The sequence below is a fragment of the Cupressus sempervirens genome, chromosome 8 (assembly GCF_028749045.1).
Source record: "Cupressus sempervirens isolate cs-2001-9-10 chromosome 8, ASM2874904v1, whole genome shotgun sequence".
Lineage (NCBI taxonomy): Eukaryota > Viridiplantae > Streptophyta > Pinopsida > Cupressales > Cupressaceae > Cupressus > Cupressus sempervirens.
This window is the reverse complement of record NC_143125.1, coordinates 639,631,064-639,655,935: the sequence shown is the minus strand read 5'-3', so window position 1 is coordinate 639,655,935 and position 24,872 is coordinate 639,631,064. Positions and strand designations below refer to the sequence as shown.

Below are 24,872 nucleotides of genomic sequence, written 5' to 3'. Positions count from 1 at the left end.
TGTTCAGATGTTATAATACTTCTCTGCCAAACAATGACCATATGATCTGAAGAATAGCAAGGACAAATATCTTGGCACTTGAACACTACTACAAATATGCAATGTAAAGAGTTCTTATGGACTGATCCTAAATGTTCCGTACACTTATTCCTCTATTCAAGATATACAAACTTCATATAGCTGTGTACAAAAGTGACTGAGTTTGTAGTACAAAGACTGTTACACAGTGACTGAATATGCAAAACTCTTTATAATTATGACACCTATACATTCATTGAACTATTATAATCGGGTGTAGAAGAACCTGGAAATAATATGATCGTTGCTGTTCGAAATTTGAGGATGGATGTCCAGTTTAGCAACCCATCTAATAGCTGCTCGGTTAGGGTATGAAATATGACCTCCAAGTACACAGAATGAGGATTGTTCATGCGCACTATTCACATGCACTGTTCACGCGCACTGTAGCAGCACTGTTTACCCACAAACCTGCTCCAAATCTCACCTCCAAATCTGCTGTCCATGCTGTTCAATGTCTGCAATGATATGCCTTTGGAAATGGAACAATTTCAATCTTACCTGTAGCTGAAAAATTGAAGCTGAATGCACACAGTATGAAGCTAATAGATCTTAAATCCCTTGACTCTGTCTTCCAAGAGCGAAAGGATTGTCACCAATGGAGGATTTCGTCTCCAAAAGCCAACAACCAAACCAACCAAACTAAGCTTGAATTCATCAATCTCTTCATATCTCCACACCCCATTCATGGCTGTATATAAAGTCCTCTTAGAGGGTCGACCCCCACTCCACAAGCAATGTGGGATTAAATCTCATATTTGCATTTTAATATATTGTTTCCATTTATCACTTTAAAATACAAAATATAATAAAGTAACCTTATAATATTAATTTAATTGAAGTTACTTTATTAAATAACTTCCGGCATTAAAATTCCATAGCAAATGATCTCGAAACACCACAAATGATAGCTCGTTAGAAAGAGCTAAGAAAAACACATCCAACCCCATCATCAAAATTATCATCCGGCTAGCCTGGCTGACTTACTAAAAATAGTAAGTCACATTGTAAATGCCTCCAAACGAACTTAGTTGGCCCCAGAACAAAATCGACTAGGCCAAAACACCACAAGATCCCGTCCATGTCCTTGTTAGCCCCCGGGACCACATAGAAGTAGGCTAACGACAACATATATCCAAACTGGTTAAACAGGGGACATTACAGACACAACTTTAGTAATTGTGGCTTGTCATAACTATTGTTGTTATTGATCAGCCTTTGTTAATCACTTTCTTCATTAAGTAATGACTGATATCAATGGTTTAGTAATTATCTGGATATTTGTCAAGATGGCTTGGTCAGATCTTTAATGTCCTTTAGACAGTAATACGAATGCAGACACTTGCCATCTTCTGGAAAATCAACATTTACCCTGCTAACCTTCTTATTAATATCAAACCTTTGATATTGAATACCAATCCAATCCTTTATTGATTATTCCCGCAATCCAATCCTTTATTGATTATTCCCGCAATCCAACCAATCTTTGTATTATTGATTCATCTCTTATTAATTATCAGTGCGACTCTCAACACTAATGATCTTCATATTTTAGCAGCACCCATGATGCTCAGTGTCTTAGATCAAGTACACATCATAATTGCTATCTTGGCATTAAACATAACCATCAGGCTCCTCTGTCATTTGGCACCCCTTTGTTGATGATTCCATTGTCTTCACTTATTAAAATATTGATTGCTTACGTCATGTATCCATCTCTAACACTATCAACCATTTGGAATCTATATCATTTTCTGTCTTTATCATTACTGGTGATGAACTTCATGATGTAGGTGAATATGCTGATCATAGTTTGATAAAATCTCATATCGCTTCCTCTATGCCAGTTTGAAGATTGATTCTCATGACTAATCAAGCCACTTTCCTATTTAACTATCATCGTAAATTAATATTAAAAATGTGGTTTCCATATCAACTGCTTAATATAATCATGTATCCGATTCACTAAGTTACCACATTCGCTACTAGAAGGTAAAATTCGAAATTCGATTCCTCCAAATTCGTATTCAGTTTGAATTCATTTCACATTCGCTTTTTTACTAGCAAATTCCCTGTGGATTCTGCATTTCGAACCCTGGTTGAATTTGCAAGAATTTGGTGCAAATCTGGCAGAGGAAAACAAGCTCGGGCAGAATTTGGTGCAACTTCCAAGCGAATTTGGGAAAATGCCAAAAATGTGTTGACTTTTCAACATTTTAAAAAAGTATTTTTGGGCTTCTTTCAACCTAAAAGTCTTTAATAAAGTGTGTGCAGCGTTAAAAAACAGATATCTCAATTGATTTTAGGCTTTCATGTTTTGGGCGTTTGAAGAGTTTTGTTTGCAAGCTGTCCCCATCGTGATTTACTTCTTCAGTAGCGTGACTACGATTGAGACTGCTGATGCTAGTTGCACCAATTGTGCTTCTAATCAGCATCTGCCTAATGATGATGAATTCTTTGATGATTTTTGATGATGCATTGATATTTGATCACATATGAGTCTATGACTAATTACTGATTACTGATTAGTAATCTTGACATTGTTGTTTTAAAGTTTATGAACTGAACCATTCATATGGTGGTATATTTTGATATTTTGTCATGGCATTTGAACAAAATCATTAATATATATGGTGGTTGAATTTGCTAAATTGCTTTAGAAGTTTAGATTAGCATAGTGGTGTATTTCTCTGTGTGTAGGAATATAACCATGTGTCAATATTTGCAAAGGTGCTGCAATTATAATCTTCGATCTGGCAGAAACTTTACTATAAAATCCATTCTGGATATATTCTTTACACCACATATGAATTCTTCCAATGTAGTCTCTGCATAGTCATAGTTGAGGTATAACAAGTTTTCTCATTTGGTTTGACTGCTGCCTTAACATATCTTGTATATCAATTTTAATATATAGTTGGTACCCAATATAGACCCAGTATTTAAACTTTCAGAGCGGAGCCTTGAACTACTTCGAACTAAGGTTCAAAGCAATTCAAAGAGGTTCAAAATGGTTCAGTTTGCATAAGCAGGTTCAAAGTGATTCAATTTGCAGATTCAGAGATTCAAAGCTTATAGTTATGATCAATCAAAAGTTCAAAAGTGCGATTCAGACATTCAGTGATCCAAAATAGCTTGGAGAAGACTCATATGCCCAGTTCAAATTGGGACTCAACTAAACTAGAAGGGATTAAAGAATTTGTTCATCTTTGAAGCATTGACCCGATATAAGGGAGATGTGGGTACCAACATGTATACAGCAAAGAATAGTACACTCAAATGAAGGCTGAAAGTTGTGTGATTTCAGTCACATGCGCAAAGCAAGAACTCGAGATTAGTGATTCGTTGGGATGGAAACTCTATAGGTTCATGTTGCTACATGAGGACAAGTTAAAAGCTTACCAAAGGCCATTGATAGCAAGCATACCAACTATTTGATAGAATGTCGGTAATGCTCCTGACAGTAATATGCAATGCTAAAAGGAAAACCCGACTCCCCATACCTTAGGGATTGAAATTTCTTATGTGTGAAATTAATGGATGCTCAAGGGTACACCATGTGGTAGCATAGAGGCGCGTGACAATGTGTAGAAGACACTAGCGGATGCACATTAAAGGCGACCATAAACAGTTTTATAGAATGACAATATTGCCATGGTCCTGTGCGAAATGTTTTCTATCGGGTTTTAAGAATAAGCAAGAGTTGCCTTTGTCTACGCATTGAGACACATCAACCACAAGATTGAGGAAGATCTCTATGCCAAAACGAGGGTGCCACTATGAAATAGATAAAAATCACTTCTTTGGTGAAATGTGGTTAACCAAAGACCCTGCAAAACGATCAAGGTATGATATGCATGTAATGATCCAAAGAATGGAGATTCAGGGACAATGACGACATGTTGTGGATGTTGATGTCTATGTTTATCAGAATGTTGCATATACAAAGACACGATGCTCCGAATGGTCTATTGCATGCATTTTCTTTAGCATGGGTATTCATGATGTTTGGCGGCACCCGTTGATGGGGGCGTTGAGGTGAATCTACGGAAGGGATTATCAACATCCAAAGCTTTTACGCCTAAGCTCAATGGGTTTCCCCAAAGCCGAGAGTATAAACCTAAATGAGACACATTTTCATATGTTTGAACCTTGCTTGGTGATGACATCCATGTACACCGTGTCAAGCCATTGTTTGAGTTGCGGTCTTCAAGAATCACACTCCCTACACCTCCGAACTCCTCTCAAAGCTTCTCAATTGAGTCTCGACAAAATTCCCAAGTCTGGTTTGAAAAACAATTCCCAAATTCACAGCTATAACAGTCTTATTGATATTTGAATGGCCCACTTGATTTTAATTTATGAAGGTGAACATGTGTTAACGAAGGCACTGGTCTACCGAAGATTCAACTAATGATCAAGACATCAGGCTTCGAGGGAGGAAGTGTTAAGAAATCTTCTTCGATATAATAGTATGTCAATCATCTTCATGACAAGATGGATCCATGGTATATACAGGTGGAAGGCTTGACCTATCATACTCTACATGGAGCCTCAACTCAGCATGGGTAGTGGGAAGTCGTGTGTGCCAATAATAGATGCACAGGTGTATACTAGGTGATAGCAAGGAAACACACCGGCAATTTGGGAAAGACCTTCTTCTCTACATGTATTTTCTAATAAGTTAGATAGGATTACCATATAAGAAGGCGCGTGATCGAAGATGTGAGAGATCAAACAATTAAGTTACAAGAACCAGTTATAATAACTGAACAACAAACTTGCCAATGATATATATTGTGAAAGCATTGAACAGAGGGGGTTCCGATTTTGAGGCTTGGGCTTCTTTTTCTAAGACTTTGGGCTATAGGAAAGGGAGTTCTCCTTCGCTGTAGACTTTGTGTTACAGGAAGGATTTCTTTTTCATTTTAAATTGTAATGCAAGGGAGAGAAGGGAAACCATTTTCAGATAAGTGATTTTTGTGTGTATGAAACAACAAAGTCTGTGTTGTTTTGTCATTTTCAGAGGGGGAGGAATTTAATATATCAGAACTTTGAGTCTGTATGTTAGATTCTTGATCGATGATAATCTTTGAATTGTATTGGTTATCTCTGGATTTAGTTTGATAAATATGATTATTGCCACAATTATCTTTGGACTTTGTGCTTTAGTTATTCGATTATTTGGAAAGAACCATCCATTTTCTCTCCTTTTCTTTTGTAATGTAGCATTTGGGTAAATGAACTTTGTGTCATTTGCTATTTATTTCCATTCAATTAGTTAATCTCTTTGCATCTATATCGTGTTTATGGATAGATGTTTGTAAACCTTTCTTGCTTTCAGGTTAAAAGCATTATCAATTGTAGTGTAGTTGATTCATTGTATATCCTACACAGGGAGCTGAACCCGATAGAATTCAAAGGAAGGTTATCAATCCAATGATAACCTATCCAACTGTTAGTGCATATTCAGTCTTCCTATCTAGGCTTTGGGGTTAATTTGTATTTATTTCTTTGGAGGACAATTTGTTCACTAACAGATTTTTGGCAACTCTGTTAGGGAACCGGAAACGAAGATTTAGTGTCTACTAATTGTTTCCTCAATTTTATGATTATCTCCGTGTGCAGGAGATTAGCGACTCTATTGCAAAGATCATACCGGCTATAAAAGTCATGAGAGGATCAAGGCCAAACCCTTCTCTCCCAGAACTTTATCGAATGGATGATAAAGTTTTACAAGAATTTGAGGACAACTTTAAAGAAAGCATTTCCCGGGCTGTCAAGAATAATATAAGCATTGAAGATGATGCCGCGTCTTGGCTGCTATAGAAAAGCCTCTGTGCGAGATTTCACAAGTTGAAAGACTTGCAAGAACTCAAGGAGGCTGTGTTTTGATTGAAGAAACATTTGGAGGTGGATGATGATGAAGTCCCGGTTGTATCTTCACATTTCCTCTCATGTAATTTTTCAGTTATGGGTGAGGAAGAAACCCAAACAGCCATAGTTCATTCACAAGAAAACCAGAGATGGGTGAGCAAGAACCCTCCGGCTGAAGGTTGAAAACCGAGATCTTTTCCATCATGCATAGAAGCTGAGAAAAGAGAAGAATCACCCACTTTCTTTTGAAAAAATGGTATTATCGGCTGAATACAAAAGAAATAACTTTCAACATGGAATCTTTAATCAAAATGATGAAGCTGTTGAAACAGAGGTAAATTTATTTACCTCTAAAATTGAAATTTTTGTAAAAATGATTATCTTGCAAGTCTAGTGGAAGTAGACCGTTCCCAACAAGACTTAGCAGCAGCAAGAAAGAGTGAAGAAAAGTCTGGAAATCTGGAAGGTAAAGTTGTCTGGAGTGAACTCAATCCACTATTCTTGCCAATGGAGTTTTGTGAAAATACCATTATAAAAGAAAACCCTTTGTTTCAGCCTCAAAATTCACCATTAAATGATGAAAATCTGTCCTCAAAGAATGCTGAAACTTTGATGGAAAGAAGAAAGGTTGGAGTTGGTTCCCAGCTGGTTGGCAACTCCATTGAAATATCAAGTGATATTCCCATCTATGAGGAAGAAGAAGACATCATAAGCAGATTTCTATCATTTCTTAGGCGAGAAGATCCCTCTTTGGACAGTAAAGGTATGAGTACAAAGCAAATAGGCTGCAAGAGTTTGTTTGGTGATTCATTTCATTCTTTTGAATTTGATTCTATTGAAGATAATGCTGTGAAATCCGAAGATGCATTGAGAGAAAAGAAAGATCAAATGTTTTACATATTTGATGATGCCCCGATTCTTGATAGAGTTGGAGAAATTGGTTTTGATAAGTTCGATCCCATGTTATACAAGTTCTCTCTGTTTAATGATGTGAAACATGATTCTCACGTTTGTGATAATAAGTAGGTCATTGTAGACAATAGTCGGAAGACTAATGAAGAATTTCCTAAATATTGTTCTCCCCAATTCGAGATTTTTCTTGATTTGAAAAAATGATGTAGAAAGGTCATCTGAAGAGGAAGAATGCTACGATGAGCTTTGGTTGTTCGGGATAGAGTGTTGGGTTGCCAAGATTCTGTATACTTTTAGCTTGAGGTTCGGCATTAAAGAAGTTGCTAATCAGCAATGGTTTGGAGTTGCTCCATTGATACATAGTTCGTTGTGGCGGAAAGGCTCCTACTTCTCTTAGCCAATAAATGGATTCACGTAACTTTTTCTTATTGTTGTTTCTTGTAGTAGGTTCTCTTCCTACCTTTTGTATATATTCTGTAATATTGGGTGTGCGTAGTGTTAGTTTGAATAATGTGCGAGCTTCGTGCTTGCTAGTAGTTTAGGTGTTTTGGTTAGTTGGCTTTGCCCTGCTCCCCTCTGCCCTCTCTGCAAGCAGCTCCCGGTTTTCTCTTCTTAGTGACTCTGTTTGCCCAACTGCAAGCAGCTCCCGGTTTTCTCTTCTTGGTGACTTTGTTTGCCCAATGGATAAGGCACTTGTCTTTTGCCAGAGATTGCTAGAATTCTCTGATTCAGTATCAAAATCAGTCCCACAATTAGAGCCCCTGTTGGTACCCAATATAGACCCAGTATTTAAACTTTCAGTGTGGAGCCTTGCACTACTTTGAACTAAGGTTCAAAGCAATTCAAAGAGGTTCGAAATGGTTCAATTTGCATACACAGGTTCGAAGTGATTCAATTTGCAGATTCAGAGATTCAAAGCTTATAGTTATGATCAATCAAAAGTTCAAAAGTGTGATTCAGACATTCAGTGATCCAAAATAGCTTGGAGAAGACTCATATGCCCAGTTCAAATTGGGACTCAACTAAGCTAGAAGGGATTGAAAAATTTGTTCATCTTTGAAGCACTGAACTAATATAAGGGAGATGTGGGTACCAACATGTATATAGCAAAGAATATACAGTCAAATGAAGGATGGAAGTTGTGTGATTTCAGTCGTATGCGCAAAGCAAGAACTCAAGATTGGTGATTCGTTGGGATGGAAACTCTATAGGTTCATGTTGCTACATGAGGACAAGTTAAAAGCTTACCAAAGGCCATTGATAGCAAGCATACCAACTATTTGATAGAATGTCGATAATGCTCTAACAGTAATATGCAGTGCTAAATGGAAAACCCGACTCCCCATACCTTACATGGAATAGGGATTGAGAAGCCTTATGTGTGAAATTAATGGATGCACAGGTGTACACCATGTGGTAGCATAGAGGCGTGTGACAGTGTGTAGAAGACACTAGTGGATGCACATTAAAGGCAACCATAAATGATTTTATAGAAGTTGATATTGCCACAGTCCTGTGCGAAATGTTTTCTATCGAGTTTTAAGAATATGCAAGAGTTGCCTTTGTCTACACATTGAGACACATCAACCGCAAGATCAAGGAAGATCTCTATGCCAAAACGAGGGTGCCACTATGAAATAGATTAAAATCACTTCTTTGGCGAAGCGTGGTTGACCAAAGACCCTACAAAACAACCAAGATATGATATGCACATAATGATCCAAAGAATGGAGATTCAGGGACAATGATGATATGTCACGGATGTTGGTGTCCATGTTTATCGGAATGTTGCATATACAAAGACATGATGCTCCGAATGGTCTTTTGTGTGCATTTTCTTTAGCATGGGTATTCATGATGTTTGGCCCATTGATGGAGGCATCGAGGTGAATCTACGAAAGGGGATTATCAACCTCCAAAGCTTTTACGCCTAAGCTTAGTCAGTTTCCCCAAAGCCGAGAGTATAAACCTAAATGAGTCACACATTTTGGTATGTTTGAACCTTGCTTGGTGATGGCATCCATGTACACCGGGTCAAGCCATTGTTCGAGTTGTGGTCTTCAAGAATCACACTCCCTACACCTCCGAGCTCCTCTCAAAGCTTCTCGATTGAGTCTCGACAAAATTCCCAAGTCTAGTTTGAAAAACAATTCCCAAATTCGCAGCTATAACAGTCTTATTGATATTCGAATGGCCCACTTGATTTTAATTTATGAAGGTGAACATGTGTTAACAAAGGCACCGGTCTACCGAAGATTCAACTAATGATCAAGACATCAAGCTTCAAGGGAGGAAGTGTTAAGAAATCTTCTTAGGTATAATAGTATGTCAGTCATCTTCATTACAAGATGGATCCACGGTATATATAGGTGGAAGGCCCGACCTATCATACCCTACATGGAGCCTCAACTCAACATGGGTAGTGGGAAGTCGTGTGTGCCAATTATAGATGCACAGGTGTATACCAAGTGGCAGCAAGGAAACACACCGGCAGTTTGGGAAAGACCTTCTTCTCTACATGTATTTTCTAATAAGTTAGATAGGATTACCATATAACAAGGCTCGTGATCAAAGATGTGAGAGATCAGACAGTTAAGTTACGAGAACCAGTTATAATAACTGAACAACAAACTTGCCAATGATATATATATTGTGAAAGCATTGAACAAAAGGGGTTCCGGTTTTGAGACTTGGGCTTATTTTTCTGAGACTTTGAGCCGTAGAAAAGGGAGTTCTCCTTCGCTGTAGACTTTGTGTTACAGGAAGGATTTCTTTTTCATTTTAAATTATAATGCAAGGGAGAGAAGGAAAACCTTTTTCAGATAAGTGATTTTTGTGTGTATCAAACACCAAAGTCTGTGTTGTTTTGTCATTTTCAGATGGGGAGGATTTTAATATATCAGAACTTTGACTCTGCATGTTAGATTCTTGATCGATGATAATCTTTGAATTTTATTGGTTATCTCTGGATTTAGTTTGATACATATGATTATTGCCATGATTTTATCTTTGGATTTTGTGCTTTAGTTATTCGATTATTTGGAAAGAGCCATCCGTTTTCTCTCCTTTTCTTTTTTAATGCAGCATTTGGGTAAATGAACTTTGTGTCATTTGTTGTTTATTTCCATTCATTAGTTAATCTCTTCGCATCTATATCGTGTTTACAGATAGATGTTTGTAAACCTTTCTTGCTTTCAGATTAAAAGCATTATCAATTGTAGTGTAGTTGATTCATTATATATCCTACACAAGGAGCTATACCCGATAGAATTCAAAGGAAGGTTATCGATCCAATGATAACCTATCCAACTGTTGGTGCATATTCAGTCTTCCTATCTGGGCTTTGGGGTTAATTTGTATTTATTTCTTTGGAGGACAATCTGTTCACTAACATATTGATAGATAGATAGATGGATGGATAGATATATGTATATGTATATGTATGTATATGACTTGTCCAATCATATTGACGACTTTAATGTGGTCAAGATGTTCCTCTTTATTGGACCTCTGTACTCGATCTGCCATACAAACTTCTTACCCACCATCATTGACAAATCTGGCACTCTAGTAATTTTGTCTATTTAGAGACTTGACAAAATTGAAATATACTTGGCTGATGTGGGCCGGGATTTGGCAACATTACAATATAGGCCATTATGGAAGAGTTACAAGACAAAGATGTCTAGTATTGGTATGAAAGCTTGTTTTTTTCTACTAATGTGCGGGTCCCATATGAGTTGTATGATCATTTTGGATATGTACCTTGAAATATGGGCCATTACAAAAGAGTCACAAGCCAAAGACATCTAATATTGGTATGAAGGTTTCGTTTTTTGCTATTCATAAATTATTAAAAGTTAAGCCAAAGATGTCTAGTATGGGTAGGAAGGTTTTGTTTTCTTCTATTCATAACTCATTATAAATTACATTTTCTATTCTTGTAACAGCCTTTCCATTTTAAAGATAGAACTTTAGCTTTTTACCATGGTTTGATGGTGCAATGTTTGTGCAACTATTTGTAGTATTCCTCTCCTAATGGCAATCCTCTCCTATTTGTATTCCTCTCTTCATTCTCTGTGTAAATACAATGTCCATGTGATTTTCTGCATTTATGCATCCCATTAATCATATTGTAATCCTTGGATAAAGTATTAATAATTATATTTTAGATTTGCATACGCACTTAAAAAGAGATTTTATTCAAATATTTTACTGTTTGAGAAACTATTTGTGGCATTCTTCTCCTATTTCTCCACATGAATACAATGTTCATATGGTTATAATCACATTGTAATCCTTGGATAAGAAATTTTATTTCTGATTTGCAACACAATTCTAAAGAGATTTTGTTCAAATAGTTTCCTCTTGTTTTGCAAGATATTGAGCTTCAATCAATTTCAGTGTTCCATAGAGAGCATTGCTGGAACAGGGACATCCCCGAGACTAGCGGACGCTATTCCCAAGTCCCCAGCTGCACCAATAGTCAGCCACCGATCAGTCCCTGAGACCCTACATCTTGAGGAATGATTAGAGGCCTCCTTCCACTACATTTTGACATTTTGTACTTGTTTTGATATCAGTCTACTCACTGTAATCATCTTTATGATATTTTTGATATAATAGAAATCTTAAATTTGCTGATTCAACAATTTATAATTTTATTTACCATTGAGTGTTCTAATTAGGAATTTGATATTCAAAACTCCAATGTTCATTGTTCAATGTTCAGTATTTACTAATATCTAGCATTTGCAATTTTTCTATTTTACTTCTTAATGCTCTTATACACCTTTTCACATCTAGCATTTTATGTACCATATCTGTAGGATATAGTATATACAGCGCACTTGTCGTCGTCCCCCTGTCCCCAAGGGTGGTGTAACTATGATCAATTTGAGTTTTAGATCTTTTAGACTCCCATCCCATGTGTGGCTAGGGTCACTAATACTCTACATCTGCACTGAATTGTTAGGGTAATAATTTATATAAATAATAATAAAAAACTATGTTGTTACATCTGAGATGAGACCCCCCTTTTATTTTTGTTCCCTTTCCATATACAATCAATTAAATACACTTTCAGGAGGCCTAAATTTGACACAAAAACAAACATATCCTAAAGAAAGACATCAGTCAAGGGGGCCATGTGTAATGGTTGGTCATCAGAGTGCGTAGTCATGTTTTGTATGTTATAGAACATGTGTAATGGTCCATCGGCAAAAATGTTATAGTGATCTTTTGGGATGTAGAATGAGAGGAAAAACTACAAAAGCAGCAGTCAGAAATAAAACTGATTGCAGCTCACTTTTAAATGATTACTTTTTAACCATAGACGATGGGCATGGTGACTAACTACCATCTTCATGTTAAAGAGAACTGGTTAGCAGAAAAATATTCCAAATCATAAATGAACCATATCAGCTTAGTTTGAAAAAACCATTAGAACCCTAATTTTTTATCCAAGGACAACCAAGCATTGCTGAAGGTTGAAAGAGGCTGAACCATGATGACACCAGACATAACAAAGGGAAATAAATAAAACTGAGGTATACAAGAGAAACTTGGATGAATAGAAGATAAATTTGGAGTGTTCCATACAAAAATGGCAATAAAAATTCACATTTATATAAGCTGACTGAGATCAATATTACAGATACTATGGACAGTCATACAAATTAGCAATGATATGGAGATAAGATAAATGATAAAAGGAAAGAAATCTTACCTCCCCCTTCAGAATCTTTTGATTGCAACTTTTACAAGTGGAACGAGAACTCTTAGCCTTCTCAATGAAGGAATTGCCAATACCATCAATTTCACTCTTTTCAAAAGTAGCAACAATAGATTTGTCATCCAGATCATGTAAGTACTTCTTTATCTTCTCTTGGTCTTCAATTCGAAGACCATCAAACCCTTCCAAATCTTCTATTCTGGAACAAAGATGCATAGATAATGTTACATAACTTACAGATAGCACATTAAATATAAGAAGCCAAAAAGAATATAAAGTGAAGTTGCGTACTTCTGAAATTGATCTTTATGAGTAAGAATACATTCTGCATGATTCCACACCTGAGTCAAACAATATGAAAAAAAGTTATCAATTTATCCTTGTGATTATTAGTTGTAAAAAAATTTGAAACTGAGCTGCAATGACATCAAGATCTTATGATACTCACAAACAACCAGCCCAACTGATACCCGATCATAGAAATAATTCCTTGATGATAACAACATTGTAAAAAGATGGTGAGTAGTGTATGTAATTCACAAGCAACAAACATTTAAAAAATTTAAGAAATAGCTACTTTTGCAACTCAGATAATCTTCACTCACCTTGTCAAGGCTTCTTTTTTTTTAATTCTACATATTCTGTATAGGGTGCTTTCACGGACATTTCTTGGTTTAACAGGAATGGGTGTAATCAATAAAATTGATCTATCTAGATTCTAGATGCTCCATCAAGGATCCTTTTTACAATATTAATTAATACTCAGATGCTGGTTGGGCAATGTAGTACTGTAATCTGCTATAGTCATCTTCACCTAGGACCCATTCTACCATACCATATTTCTTTTCATTATTACATTAAAATGAACCTTTTACTTTTAGAAAGATCTACAATTGTACATAATGAGCCCCAAAAACCTTGACAACCTTACTTGATCTTTGAGACGACTAGAAAGAGAAGTTTCTATAGACTCTGATAGACACATTAATCAGAGTGAGATAAGTACCTATCATTTACTATATATTCATGGCAAAAAGTATATGAGTAGTACTGCAACTATCACCATGCAGTAAATGATACATATTTGATGATCATACAAAACCTAATCCATATGGATATGGGAAGACAAAAATGCCCATATAAATTGTAATACCATATTGCCCTTGAATCATCTTGAAATTCAAACCTGGAATTGGAATGATCGTTTTTATGGTTTGACCTGTCTTGAAGCTTTTAGGTTGTGAGAAAAATGGTTGTTGACAATGCATTTAACTTAGTCATCACCACCTTTAATACATACACTTATTTGTAACTTTATGGGAAGGCTTAGATAAATGGTTCTCAAAGAATGCATTTGATTTACCATTCTTTTCGACTCCCACTTTGCAGGTTAGAATAAGGTAAGATCACTGTTTATTAAAAGCTAATGTTTCCTCAAGAAACATTCGCATATGCTTTCACCTCGGGAATACTACATAGGATAGGATTGTCTACATAAATGCAGGTTGATGGCTAATCAAGCACCTTATTTATGTTGCTTATTATCATAGTCAACCTATTCTCTCTGAACTTTCTGTTTTCTTCCCTCCTACTATGGTGTGCTAAGTTCCCATATTTTGGCTTTGAAAGACCCCTTAAAGCATGCCTGATGCCTTGGGTAAGAATTCTATAATCTACAAAAGGAAAGATATTTCCCCTTTCTAGTGTATTGCTGCTTATAAAGCCTTCAATACAAGGCGTTGTGTTTCTGGCATGACAGAAGCGGAAATCAAGCAAGGGTTAAAATTTATGATACACCTTCAACGTGGATGATTAGCAAAATTTTGGGTCCTAATATTCCTACTGTATTGGAAGAAGCATTCCACAAATGTTAGAAAAGGGGTCAAGGACCATACTGCTCCAAAGTGGGTTTATAGTATGTGACATTTAGTCATCCATTGGAAAAAAGGCAGAGGTTTGACTCTTCAAATGACTTCCCCTGTCCATTTTTGGAGATATATTGTAATGTTCATGTTTCAAAGAAGAAAAGATTACGCTTATAATTCTACACATTTCAGAAATTTCAGTAAACACAGTGTAAGCTGAATGTAGCTTGTCATTAGCGCTTGAACTACCTTACTAGGTAGGTTAAAGTATTCATGAAGAATCAGCTTCTGACAGCATCAGCTTCTGACAGCATCAGCTTTAGACATTTAATCAGAGAAATGTCTCTGATGGAAATTACAGAAGTGTGCATACCAGGACTTAAGCATAAATGTGATTATGGCTTCTTTTGTCATTACACAATGGTTAGTACATTTTCAGTGACAAAACGGTTAAAACTTAATACAGTTACACTGATAGTGTCTTGATTAAGCTTACGCAAGCTACTTTGACATTTCTTTCTTGTACAGATAAAATATGCATCCTTGTCAATTCAGTTTGGATATTAATATACTATTCAAGACACCCCATTAGTTTACACTTAGCTATCAATAGTTTGCTTAAATAACCACTGCAAAACTGCAAAATACTATTATAGCTGCTACAATTTCCCTAGTGTTTTTGTTTTGAGATTCATTAATATGTTGTCTCCAGTTCTCTTGGAAGACTAAACTTATTAACTGTTGCACACACGTTTAGTTATCGCATGGAATGCATAATAAATCACCCTGCACATGTTTTTTTAGGGGAAAACCGTTTCATAGAAATGCTATTAAAGAATTTGCAACTTCATCACAGGGAACATTTTTGAATCCGACAGGGTTGCTTCTCCTTACCAGCTACCACACTAGTACATGGCCTGCAAGACCAGACTCTCAACTTTTTGGGCAGAAGTTGCTTTGCCTTGCCACTTCAGTTCCAAGTGCTGATTCTCAAACAAAAGCCTGCTTGGGTTTTCTTTGACTCGGTAATTTATATAACAATGGAAAAAAGCACTTGTAAAAACTAAAAACATAAGCAAGTAATGCAGATGATTACAACATCTAGATCTTTTATTCCAAACACGAATCATATTAACTGTCAATAAATACAACAAATATCATTAAGTTGGCAAGCCAAGGCACAGAAACATTTTTCCAGTAAAATGGACGAGAGTTGTATGTATATATCATCTATCATTAAGCTTGTTCCAAATGCCCGCTTAAAACCCAAAGAACATGAGAAATGCTAATTCGTCTAAATCGGAAAAGACTTAATCAAATAATATATTTTGTTTTCCCTAAAAAGAAAGTAAGGAATATTACAGGCATAACTCCTCCCTCGTATTGCCTGGCGATGACCATTTTGGCGAATCTGAGAGTGCTTTTCTCGATGGGTTTCTTGCACGTTTTGCAGGAAGATCGTGAGGATTTGGCGTATTCCACCTTCCATGGCTTGCCTGAATGAAGGCTATGATTTGGGCTCTCCATTGATATTGATAAATTTTCAATTAATCCTTTCTCAAGACCTTCAAAATCGTTAGCAGAGCAGGAGAAAGGAGGAGGTCAGTCATGGCAGTATTGAAATCCACTTTAAATAAGAAGGGCAAACAGGAGATTGTAACTTCTACAACGAATTTTTTAAACGAAGTACCTAATTCTTACCCGACAGGGTTGTCCCTGTGGGCTGTATAGTCCTGCCACCTTTTACCTCCATGCCACGCTTTTGAAAAGAGGATCATTTTTACTTCTTTTGAGTTGTAAACTATAAAACTATAAAATTTTTGAGTCACCCAAATGATATGAAAATATCATAATTTGATCATTACATATCTTAAAAGCTTTTGAGTCACCCAAATGCTATGAAAATATCATAACCCGATCATTATACCTCTTTAGTACTTTTGAGTGACCCAAATAGCATGAAAATATCAAAGGTCGGTACCTGTATTTATTCGGTTTTAGCTGTCACGAAGTTCTCCGTGCACGATTGATAATGGGCGCTCTTCATCTGCTGGCAAACATGACGTAGTGTGACCAATAACTCTTGCGGCTTCCTCCGGTTAGACTTTGCCCATATTTGAGAGCTGTACGGCCGTATTTACGCTCTTTTTTTTCTTTGAAATACAATTAACGAGATTTTTGCTTGACCGTCAAAGAATCGAAGGGGACCAAGGTTTGCTTGTACATATTTAAGTCGATAGGTTTCGTTTTTGGAGGTAACCTCCTCCCATAAATACAATTTAGAGTCTCACATTCAAATGACTTCATATTTGGTCAATTGTTTATATGAAAGACTAAGATTGACAAAATGTTTGGAATATAAAGAACTTTGTTGAAAATTCAGGTAGAACATTTCAATATGGTTTATGACAATTGATTAAATTAATTTAAAAATTAAAAAATCTTATAAAATTACATAAACAATAACGACTTCTATATTTTTTTTTTTTTAATTATAATTTAATTTAGTTTTTTATATAAGCAATACAAATATTTTAAATAATTTAATTTAAACTAGAGAATTACTATTATCCTAATAAAAATTAAAATAATATTAAAATAACTTAATATATTCATTATTTAAAATTTATTCCAAACAAAAATATCATATTTTCAACCCAATATTATTAGATTTGAACTAATTTTTTTTACAATGTATAAAATTATCATACCAAATATATTTTTTAAATTCCAATCAACTTCATCAATAATCTAGAATAAATATGTTTATTTAAAATTTAATTGAATCAAAATATTATTTTCAAATATATATATATATATATATATATATATATATATATATATATATATATATATATATATATATATATATATATATATATATATATATATATATATATATATATATATATAATTTACTATTGAAAGCTTAACAAAAAAAATTAAACCTCGTGTAACTTATCTTTTATTTTTATATGATTAATGAATAGAAATATTCTCAATCATTTAAAATAAATTGAAAAATAATATATATTTTTTAACTTATAAAAGATTAAATAACTAGTTTATTGAAATTAATTTAATTGATCCCAAAAAAATTTAAATTAATTTAATACATTAATGATTTAAGGTGACTTATTTAGAAAAGCATTTGAAATATTTCATTGCTTAAGTCTATGTTTGGACAAATACAAAATATATCTATAATAAAAGTTCATAATAAATACTACTAACCAACATAAAGTTCACTCTTAATACTTTATAAGAAAGAATAAAAATTAATTTTAACTTAAAAAATTTATAAAGTTAAAAAGATAAAAGGAATTGAAAACAATATAGTTTCATTCATAATGATCAAATAAATAAATATGTGTCCTTTAAAACATGTTCTAGTTGGAAAAATATTCAACAATATAGTTACAAGATGTACCAAACTCGATGGTGGTTCTAACATTCTATTCAATAGAGGGTAAGGTAGTATCCCTTGTAGAGTTTTTGGTGTTGGCCCATCATGAGCCTATCTCAACATGCCAACAAGCTTAATTTGAGGCCATAGAGACAAAAAATATGCAAGTCATTAGCACTTTGTTGTCATGTTTTCAGTTCCCCTATATTTTCAAACTTTTAGGATTAGGGTTGTGTCAATATGATGTCATGTTTATGTCTAGATTGCTCTTAAGGAACCTCTCTTCTCGTCCATCCCTTTGTGTGCACCTAGGTGAGCATTCAAAATGCAATCTAATGCATTCGTTCATATTAGGTGATTAGCAAAGGGAGAGTAGGTTTATGCATTTCCCATATGAGAGGGAAGTTGTTAGGAAAACCTAACTCTATGATCAAATGTTTCATTAAAAGCATAATACAGATAGAATGGAGAAATTGCTAGCATATTCAGAGCAAATGGCAGCCAAAAATATGAGGACTGAGGCTAAAGGATGATATACAGATCATGAGAATAAGTTAGAAGCAAGATGAGTTTAGTTCGATGTAGAGTTAGCACTGAAAGATGTAGAAATAGCAAAGAACACAGTCAAAGGTGACAAAAACTAAAGTTGAAATTGAATTGACATCCAAAATACATTTGAACATCCACGTCATCTAATTGAATAGTCAAGTCACCTTGGAAATAAGTCACGATTGTCAAATGAAGGTCAAGTTGACAGATGGTTTTTTAAGATGAAATTATTAAGTGGTCAACGATATATCTCCTTTGTCGTTATGTCATTTTTCAAAGTTGCACGAGGAATAGTCATGGCAAGATAGCGACAAGCTGAGACCTGCCTATAGGACCCAACTGAAGTAGGACCTTCTTTGAGTCATATGCAATAATTAAAGAACACAATGAAGATTGTTGATCTTAGGAAAGATCTACGGTTGTCATTTTTTTTTTTGCCATGTAAAGTTGCTTGATTGTTAATTATGGTGATCTAGTGACAGAGCAACACGTGTCTCGATGGGCCCATCACATTCTACAGACATTAGATTTTCCAGGCAATGAAATAGTGCCACTTTTCTACCACAATGTACATAGCTAGAAGGTGGACCCGTGCTACAAAGGAAACAAGAGAATTTAGGTTTTTTTCACAACCGTCGAATCTTGAGAAGATCAATGCTTGTCGTTGTGTCATTTCCAAAATATGCAAGGAAAATAACCATAACAACATATCGATAATTCGACACATGTACCGGGTGGAGTCACGAAGAAAGTCATAAAAGGGAAATTGCTAGGTTTTAATCATGATCATTAGATTAAGATTGACAGCTAGAATTCAAAATCGCTATGATCATTGAGATACAAATTATATGGATTTGGTGCCAATAGCAAAATTATGAAGGAAACTAAGAGTTTAACATGGTTTTCTAAAGCGGCATGAAGATAAAAAGTCACTAGGTGTTCTTAGAGGTGCCATGGGATCAGGATCACCTCTGGGAAAAATGCAACGCGTCATATCATGTTAAAGATTGGATGTTTTCACATTTTATTCATATTTTATTCCTATTATGTGATTTTTTCTCTACCATAATAGAGGAATGACAGAAAACTATAAATGTATTTTCTTCTGATAATACAAAGCTCGGCAAACTTGATAGTGAATTGGCTCTGTAATTCCATTTACCCTATTTTCTCTTCATGTTTTGTTGCCCATTCAATAGATTAATTTTGTACTAAGAGTTGAAGGACAATTACATGTGATTTTGTGATAACCATGTGGATTCCATTTCACTATGGTATTTACGATATGGGTAATTCCATTTACCTTTTCATATGTGGTTTTACTTCTCCCCTTGTTTGACCTATGGTATATTTAAAGTAGCTTCATCAGAAATTGAAGAATAAATGTGAATGAATCTATTGGAAGCTTGTTGGATTCCATTTCACCTAAGTCTAATAGCTAAAGCAATTCTATTTTCCCTCATGTGCATCTCTTCTTCCTTTCCACTTTTTCATTTAGATGATTAATCTGAATTTTGAATAGGAGTAAAGGTTATAAAATCTCAAGACAATCTACAATAGTCATTCCATTGGGTGTGATAGGTTGTCCTAATTCATATTTCTTAAATTGTTTGTGTCTACAAGCAATTTGGTTAGCCTTTACTACTCTTAGGTTAAGAGCTTATTTTGTCATAATCTTTGATCTAAGAAAGACATATTCATTGCATATAATTGCAAGTCCTAAGGGAGTTGTACCTTATAATTCAAAGGGCAATGATAGAACACATACATGGACCCATTTGTTGGTAACATCCTTTTGTTTCTCCAAAACATTGGGCATTAAAAGAGTCAAGTCATACTATTTTACAGCTACATATCACCTCTAATCAAACTATATATAGCTCTTGATCAAACCAAAATATAATAATTTATAAGAAAATTAGAAAAATGTCTAAAAAATTATATCTACTCTAGATTAGTACGGATGTTTAAAGATACTAAGTCAAGATCCCGACTATCACAAGAAGAATGAATAGTTTTGGACGACTCTACTAGGGAAATTTCAAAATGAAAAATCTGTAGAATTTCTCTTCATAATTAGTTTGCACTCTAAATCCTTATATATTTTGAATTGCAAGATAGGTCTTATGGAAGTGAGGTGTTTTCCATAAGAACCTAATACCAATTTTATAGCCTCAAACTGCTAAGAAAAGAGAAGTTAATTCAAAGTTGAAGATTAGTAGAGTTTCCTTGATCACCACGGTTAAGGTAAACACAAAACACCATTATCTAAGTAGTTGATTCATCCTAGATCCCAAGTATACCAAGAGTGCCAAGGAAAGAGGAAGGATTGATCCAGTATATGAAGAACTCAAGAAGGCCAATTTTCCTATTCTAGAAGATATTTTTAGAAAGGGAAGAGCACTTGCAAGGGAATCTATGGCTGAGAAACTCACTTGCTTGCAGTCATTCCTACTAGAACAAGGAGAATTCAATCTTCTCCTCTTATTGTTAGAACTTCTATTCCTCCTACTTTTGATGTTGTGTTGTCAATTGGTGCAACACTCCTTATTTCAATCACTTTTCAAACAAATCATATCATTGTACCAATAGCTATAGAAGTCACTTGGGGAAATGCAATTGGTCCTCTCACCCTTGCAGCTAATAATGATTTTCCAAGAGCATCAAGGGAAAAAATTCCAAGATTCAATGGTGATGGCACTATCTCTGTAGAACAACACCTGAGTGCTTTTCATAAAGCCTGTGGTGTAGTGAATCCCCAACATGAAGATGTAGCAATCGGGATGTTTGTGGATACTATTGTAGATAATGTTGTTGATTGGTTTCAAGATTTACCTGTAGGGTGCATCAAAGATTGGAATCACATGAAACAAAGGTTTAAAGAATGTTATAAAAATATAGAAGATGCACAAGTGCTGTTGTTACAATTGGCACAAATGAAGAAAGAACCATCAGTTTCTATGAGAGATTTTAATGCAAAGATTTAAAAACTCATCAAGAGAATATGTACTACAAGTGCACCAACAGAGGACAATAAGAAGACCTTATACATTAGCTCTATGCCTCCTGATCTAGGATATCAAATTAGAAGAGAAAATGTAGCAAATTTATAAGTCTCCCAAACACTAGCTATGGAGATGGAAGATGACATGATAGCCTCTAGTAAGTGGAAAAGAGAACTTCAATCTGGAACCATAGGTAATACAACTAGTACTTCAAATAATACAAATGACATGGGTCAAAAGTTGTCTAATGAGGTTATTTCATTGAATAAATAAATTAATAGACCTATTCATTATTTTCACCAACCTTATTAAGAAGGTTCTAGGCATCAAAATGGAGGTGAAACCTTGAAAATACCACCTGCTTAACATAGATTAGCAATTGAGGTTGCTCCAAAGAGATAAAAAAATGTGTGCTTTCCACCTAAGGGCAGATCATGATGGGGATACATGTGTTGACATGATCAGATATAAGCATATGATGGACAATAAAGAACAAATAGTGGAATACCCTAAAAGTGAAGATGATCATACTCCTTGTAGTGACTCTAAAAACTTTTTCTTGGAGTAAGAATCAAACTCAAAGACAAGAGGTGACTATTTTGCAACTCTAGATGGACCTCGGTTGACAGTCATGACTAGAAGTCAGAAGAATAGGAATCAATCCTCAAATTCAGTGCCTGCCAAAAATCATGCACCATCAAACAAAGCAAGTAAAGACAATAGCATGGTACTTTCAATTTCACAAAAAGAACACAAATGTAAGTCACCTAATTCCTTTGATATAATACAATATTGTGAAGAAGTGAGAATTCAAATATCTCCACTAGATTATTTAAAGTCTAATCTTGGTCAACTTCAAAGACTTGTTGAGCATTGTAATAATAAATATGAATGTCATTATAGTATGAATACTAATGTTAATCATCATAACAAAACCAACACCAGTGGAATCTCTTTTCTTGATGAAGATCTTGCACTACCTAAGTTATTTCAAGAAGCGTTTATTGTCTTAACTACCTCTCCAAATCAAAAACCTGATCCTTTTTACATTTCCTTGTTTATCAATGGAAATAGGTTGACTAATTGTATCATAGATTCAGGGGCTTATGATAATGTAATGCCTACCTCTGTAGCTAAAGATCTAGGTCTACCCCTAACTAAAAATTTTGGTCATTGTTACTCAATGGATGCAAAAAAAGTACCATTGCTTGGATAGATAAAAGATGCTCAAGTTGCCCTAGTTGTATATCCTTCTAAGAGACTTAAACTCGTCGTCCTAGTGATAGACATCCCTACAAGTTATAGAATGCTCCTAATTAGAAGCTTTTGCAAGACATGGGGGGAGAAATGAAATTGGACTGGTCCCATGCCATCATCCAAGTTGGAGATAAAAAGGTAAAATTAGAACTAGAAGAAAAGGCAATATTCACTATTCTAAAATTAGATAATCATAGGTCTCAAATGTTATATCAAGAAATGCAGTTTGGTAACTATATGTTATTTTTTGAGACCCCTAACATTCAAGAAGAATCATAGTAGGCTGATGGTGAACAGTTGTGGACTTTGGAATTTGATGGCAGTTGTTCCAATGTTGGTTCAGGTGCAAGAGTGGTTTTGACATCGCCTAGTGGAGAAACAACTTTTTGGCATACAAGTTAGATTTCAAGAATAAACAATACTACAAAGTATGAAGCCCTTCTCCTTGGTATAATTGTAGCAAAACAAAAAGGGATCAAGATACTCAAATCTCAAGGAGATACAGAATTGGTAGTAAAGCAAGTAAAGAACCAAAGATTCTAAAACTATCGTAATAAGGTGTGGGATGAAATTGAGAGTTTGGATGCTTTCTTAATTATAGTAGTACCAAGGGAATTCAATTCAAGAGCTAATTCTTTGGCAGTCTCTACATCTTTGCTCCTACCACATCCTAACTTCAAAGATCAAATCTATAAAGTGGAAGTTCTATTCAGACCTAATATTCCTAATAATGAAGATTCTTGGCAGGTGTTTGATGATGACAAACACATACAACAATTCATTGAAGGGGGAGAACCTTTTGAAGGCTTGTATTTTGAAGGAGGCAATAATGCAAGTGGTGATCCATTGGTAGATGGCAAAAGGAAAATAGAGCTAGATATGATCCAATTGAAAGGTAATAAGATCTCATCTCATCTCATTTCTTTGGAAAAGCTTTTTGATAGACATGATGCATACATTAAAATAGAAAGAGATAAGAAAGGAAAAGCTTGTGGTAAGTATGATGGAATAAATATAGGGACAAAAATTAGTCCAAAAGTGATAAACATAGGAAAGTGTTGCACACAAAAGGAGAGGATACAAATCAAAGAAGTTACTCATTAAATATCAAAATATATTTTCTTGGAGCTATGAAGATCTAAAAAATTTCATGGATGAGAAATTCAAACATGAAATCCTCCTTAAGTCAGGAGCAACACCATTCAGACAAAAATAAAGGAACTACAAACCTATAGTTAAAGGAGCAATCTTTAAGGAGATTGATAAAATGTTGCATGCTATGATCATATATCATATTCATCACTCTACTTGGGTAGCTAACATTGTGCTAGTAAGGAAGAAAAATGGAGAGATAAGGATTTGTGTGGATTTTAGAAATCTGAATCAAGCTTGTCTCAAAGATAACTTTGCACTCCCCAACATGGATCATCTCTTGTAGATTGTTGTAGACTCAGAGATGATGTCTACGCTGGATGGTTTTTTAGGGTATTATCAGATTCAAGTAGATGAAGAAGATCAGCTCAAGACAATCTTCACCACACCATGTGGTACTTTTGCATATAGTAGGATGCCTTTTGGCTTAATTAATATAGGTGCAGCATTTCAATGTGCAATGAATCTAGTTTTTGGTGATTTGAAGGATAAAATCATTGTCATACACCTTGATGATTTGATAGTCTTTTCCAAGAAAAGAAAAGATCATATCAAAGGCTTAGAAAGAGTGCTGCGAAGGTGTAGAAATCATGGTGTCTCATTGAATCCTAAGAAATTAGTATTTTTTGTGACAGAAGGTAAATTGCTTGGTCACATTGTATCTCAAGAAGGGGTGAAGATTGATCTAGACAAAGTTAAAGGCATTCAACAATTAAGTCTTCCATTGAGCAAAATTGGAGTAAAGCCTTTCTTTGGCTAGGTAAATTTCTTAAGAAGGGTTTGTGCCTAATTTCACTAAGACAATTAGGTGCATATGGATATGATGAAGGGTAATAAAGCTTTCAAATGGAATGATATTGGAAAAAAGGCTTTTGAAGACATCAAAAGTGTTATTGCCAAAGCCCCTGCTCTTATTTATCCATATTATACTAAGGAGTTCATTATATATTGTTATGCATCATAGCATACTATGTAATGCCTACCCCTAGTTTACTTTTTAGATTGTATTGTCGAACTCTATTAGGCCAACTTGATGA

The 24,872-nt window shown here is 34.9% G+C and overlaps 1 protein-coding gene across 3 annotated transcripts in view; it reads right to left on the bottom strand.

Moving 5' to 3' along the window:
- The window catches only part of LOC149544060 (poly [ADP-ribose] polymerase 1-like), a 56,235-nt gene extending 39,691 nt beyond the window's left edge, over window positions 1-16,544 (bottom strand). The window contains exons 1-4 of one of the 3 annotated variants that reach the window (XM_089798663.1): window positions 16,448-16,544; window positions 15,829-16,031; window positions 12,893-12,942; window positions 12,596-12,800 (exon numbers count right to left, since the gene is read on the bottom strand). In XM_089798663.1, the coding sequence (XP_089654789.1) occupies window positions 12,596-12,800; window positions 12,893-12,942; window positions 15,829-15,993 (420 nt within the window). In that variant the 5' untranslated portion in view covers window positions 15,994-16,031; window positions 16,448-16,544. Of the gene's footprint in view, window positions 1-12,595; window positions 12,801-12,892; window positions 12,943-15,828; window positions 16,032-16,156; window positions 16,243-16,447 lie in introns of those variants that run through there. The other 2 variants (XM_089798662.1, XM_089798661.1) reach the window with 2 other exon arrangements.
- Between the last annotated feature and the right edge of the window lie 8,328 nt (window positions 16,545-24,872).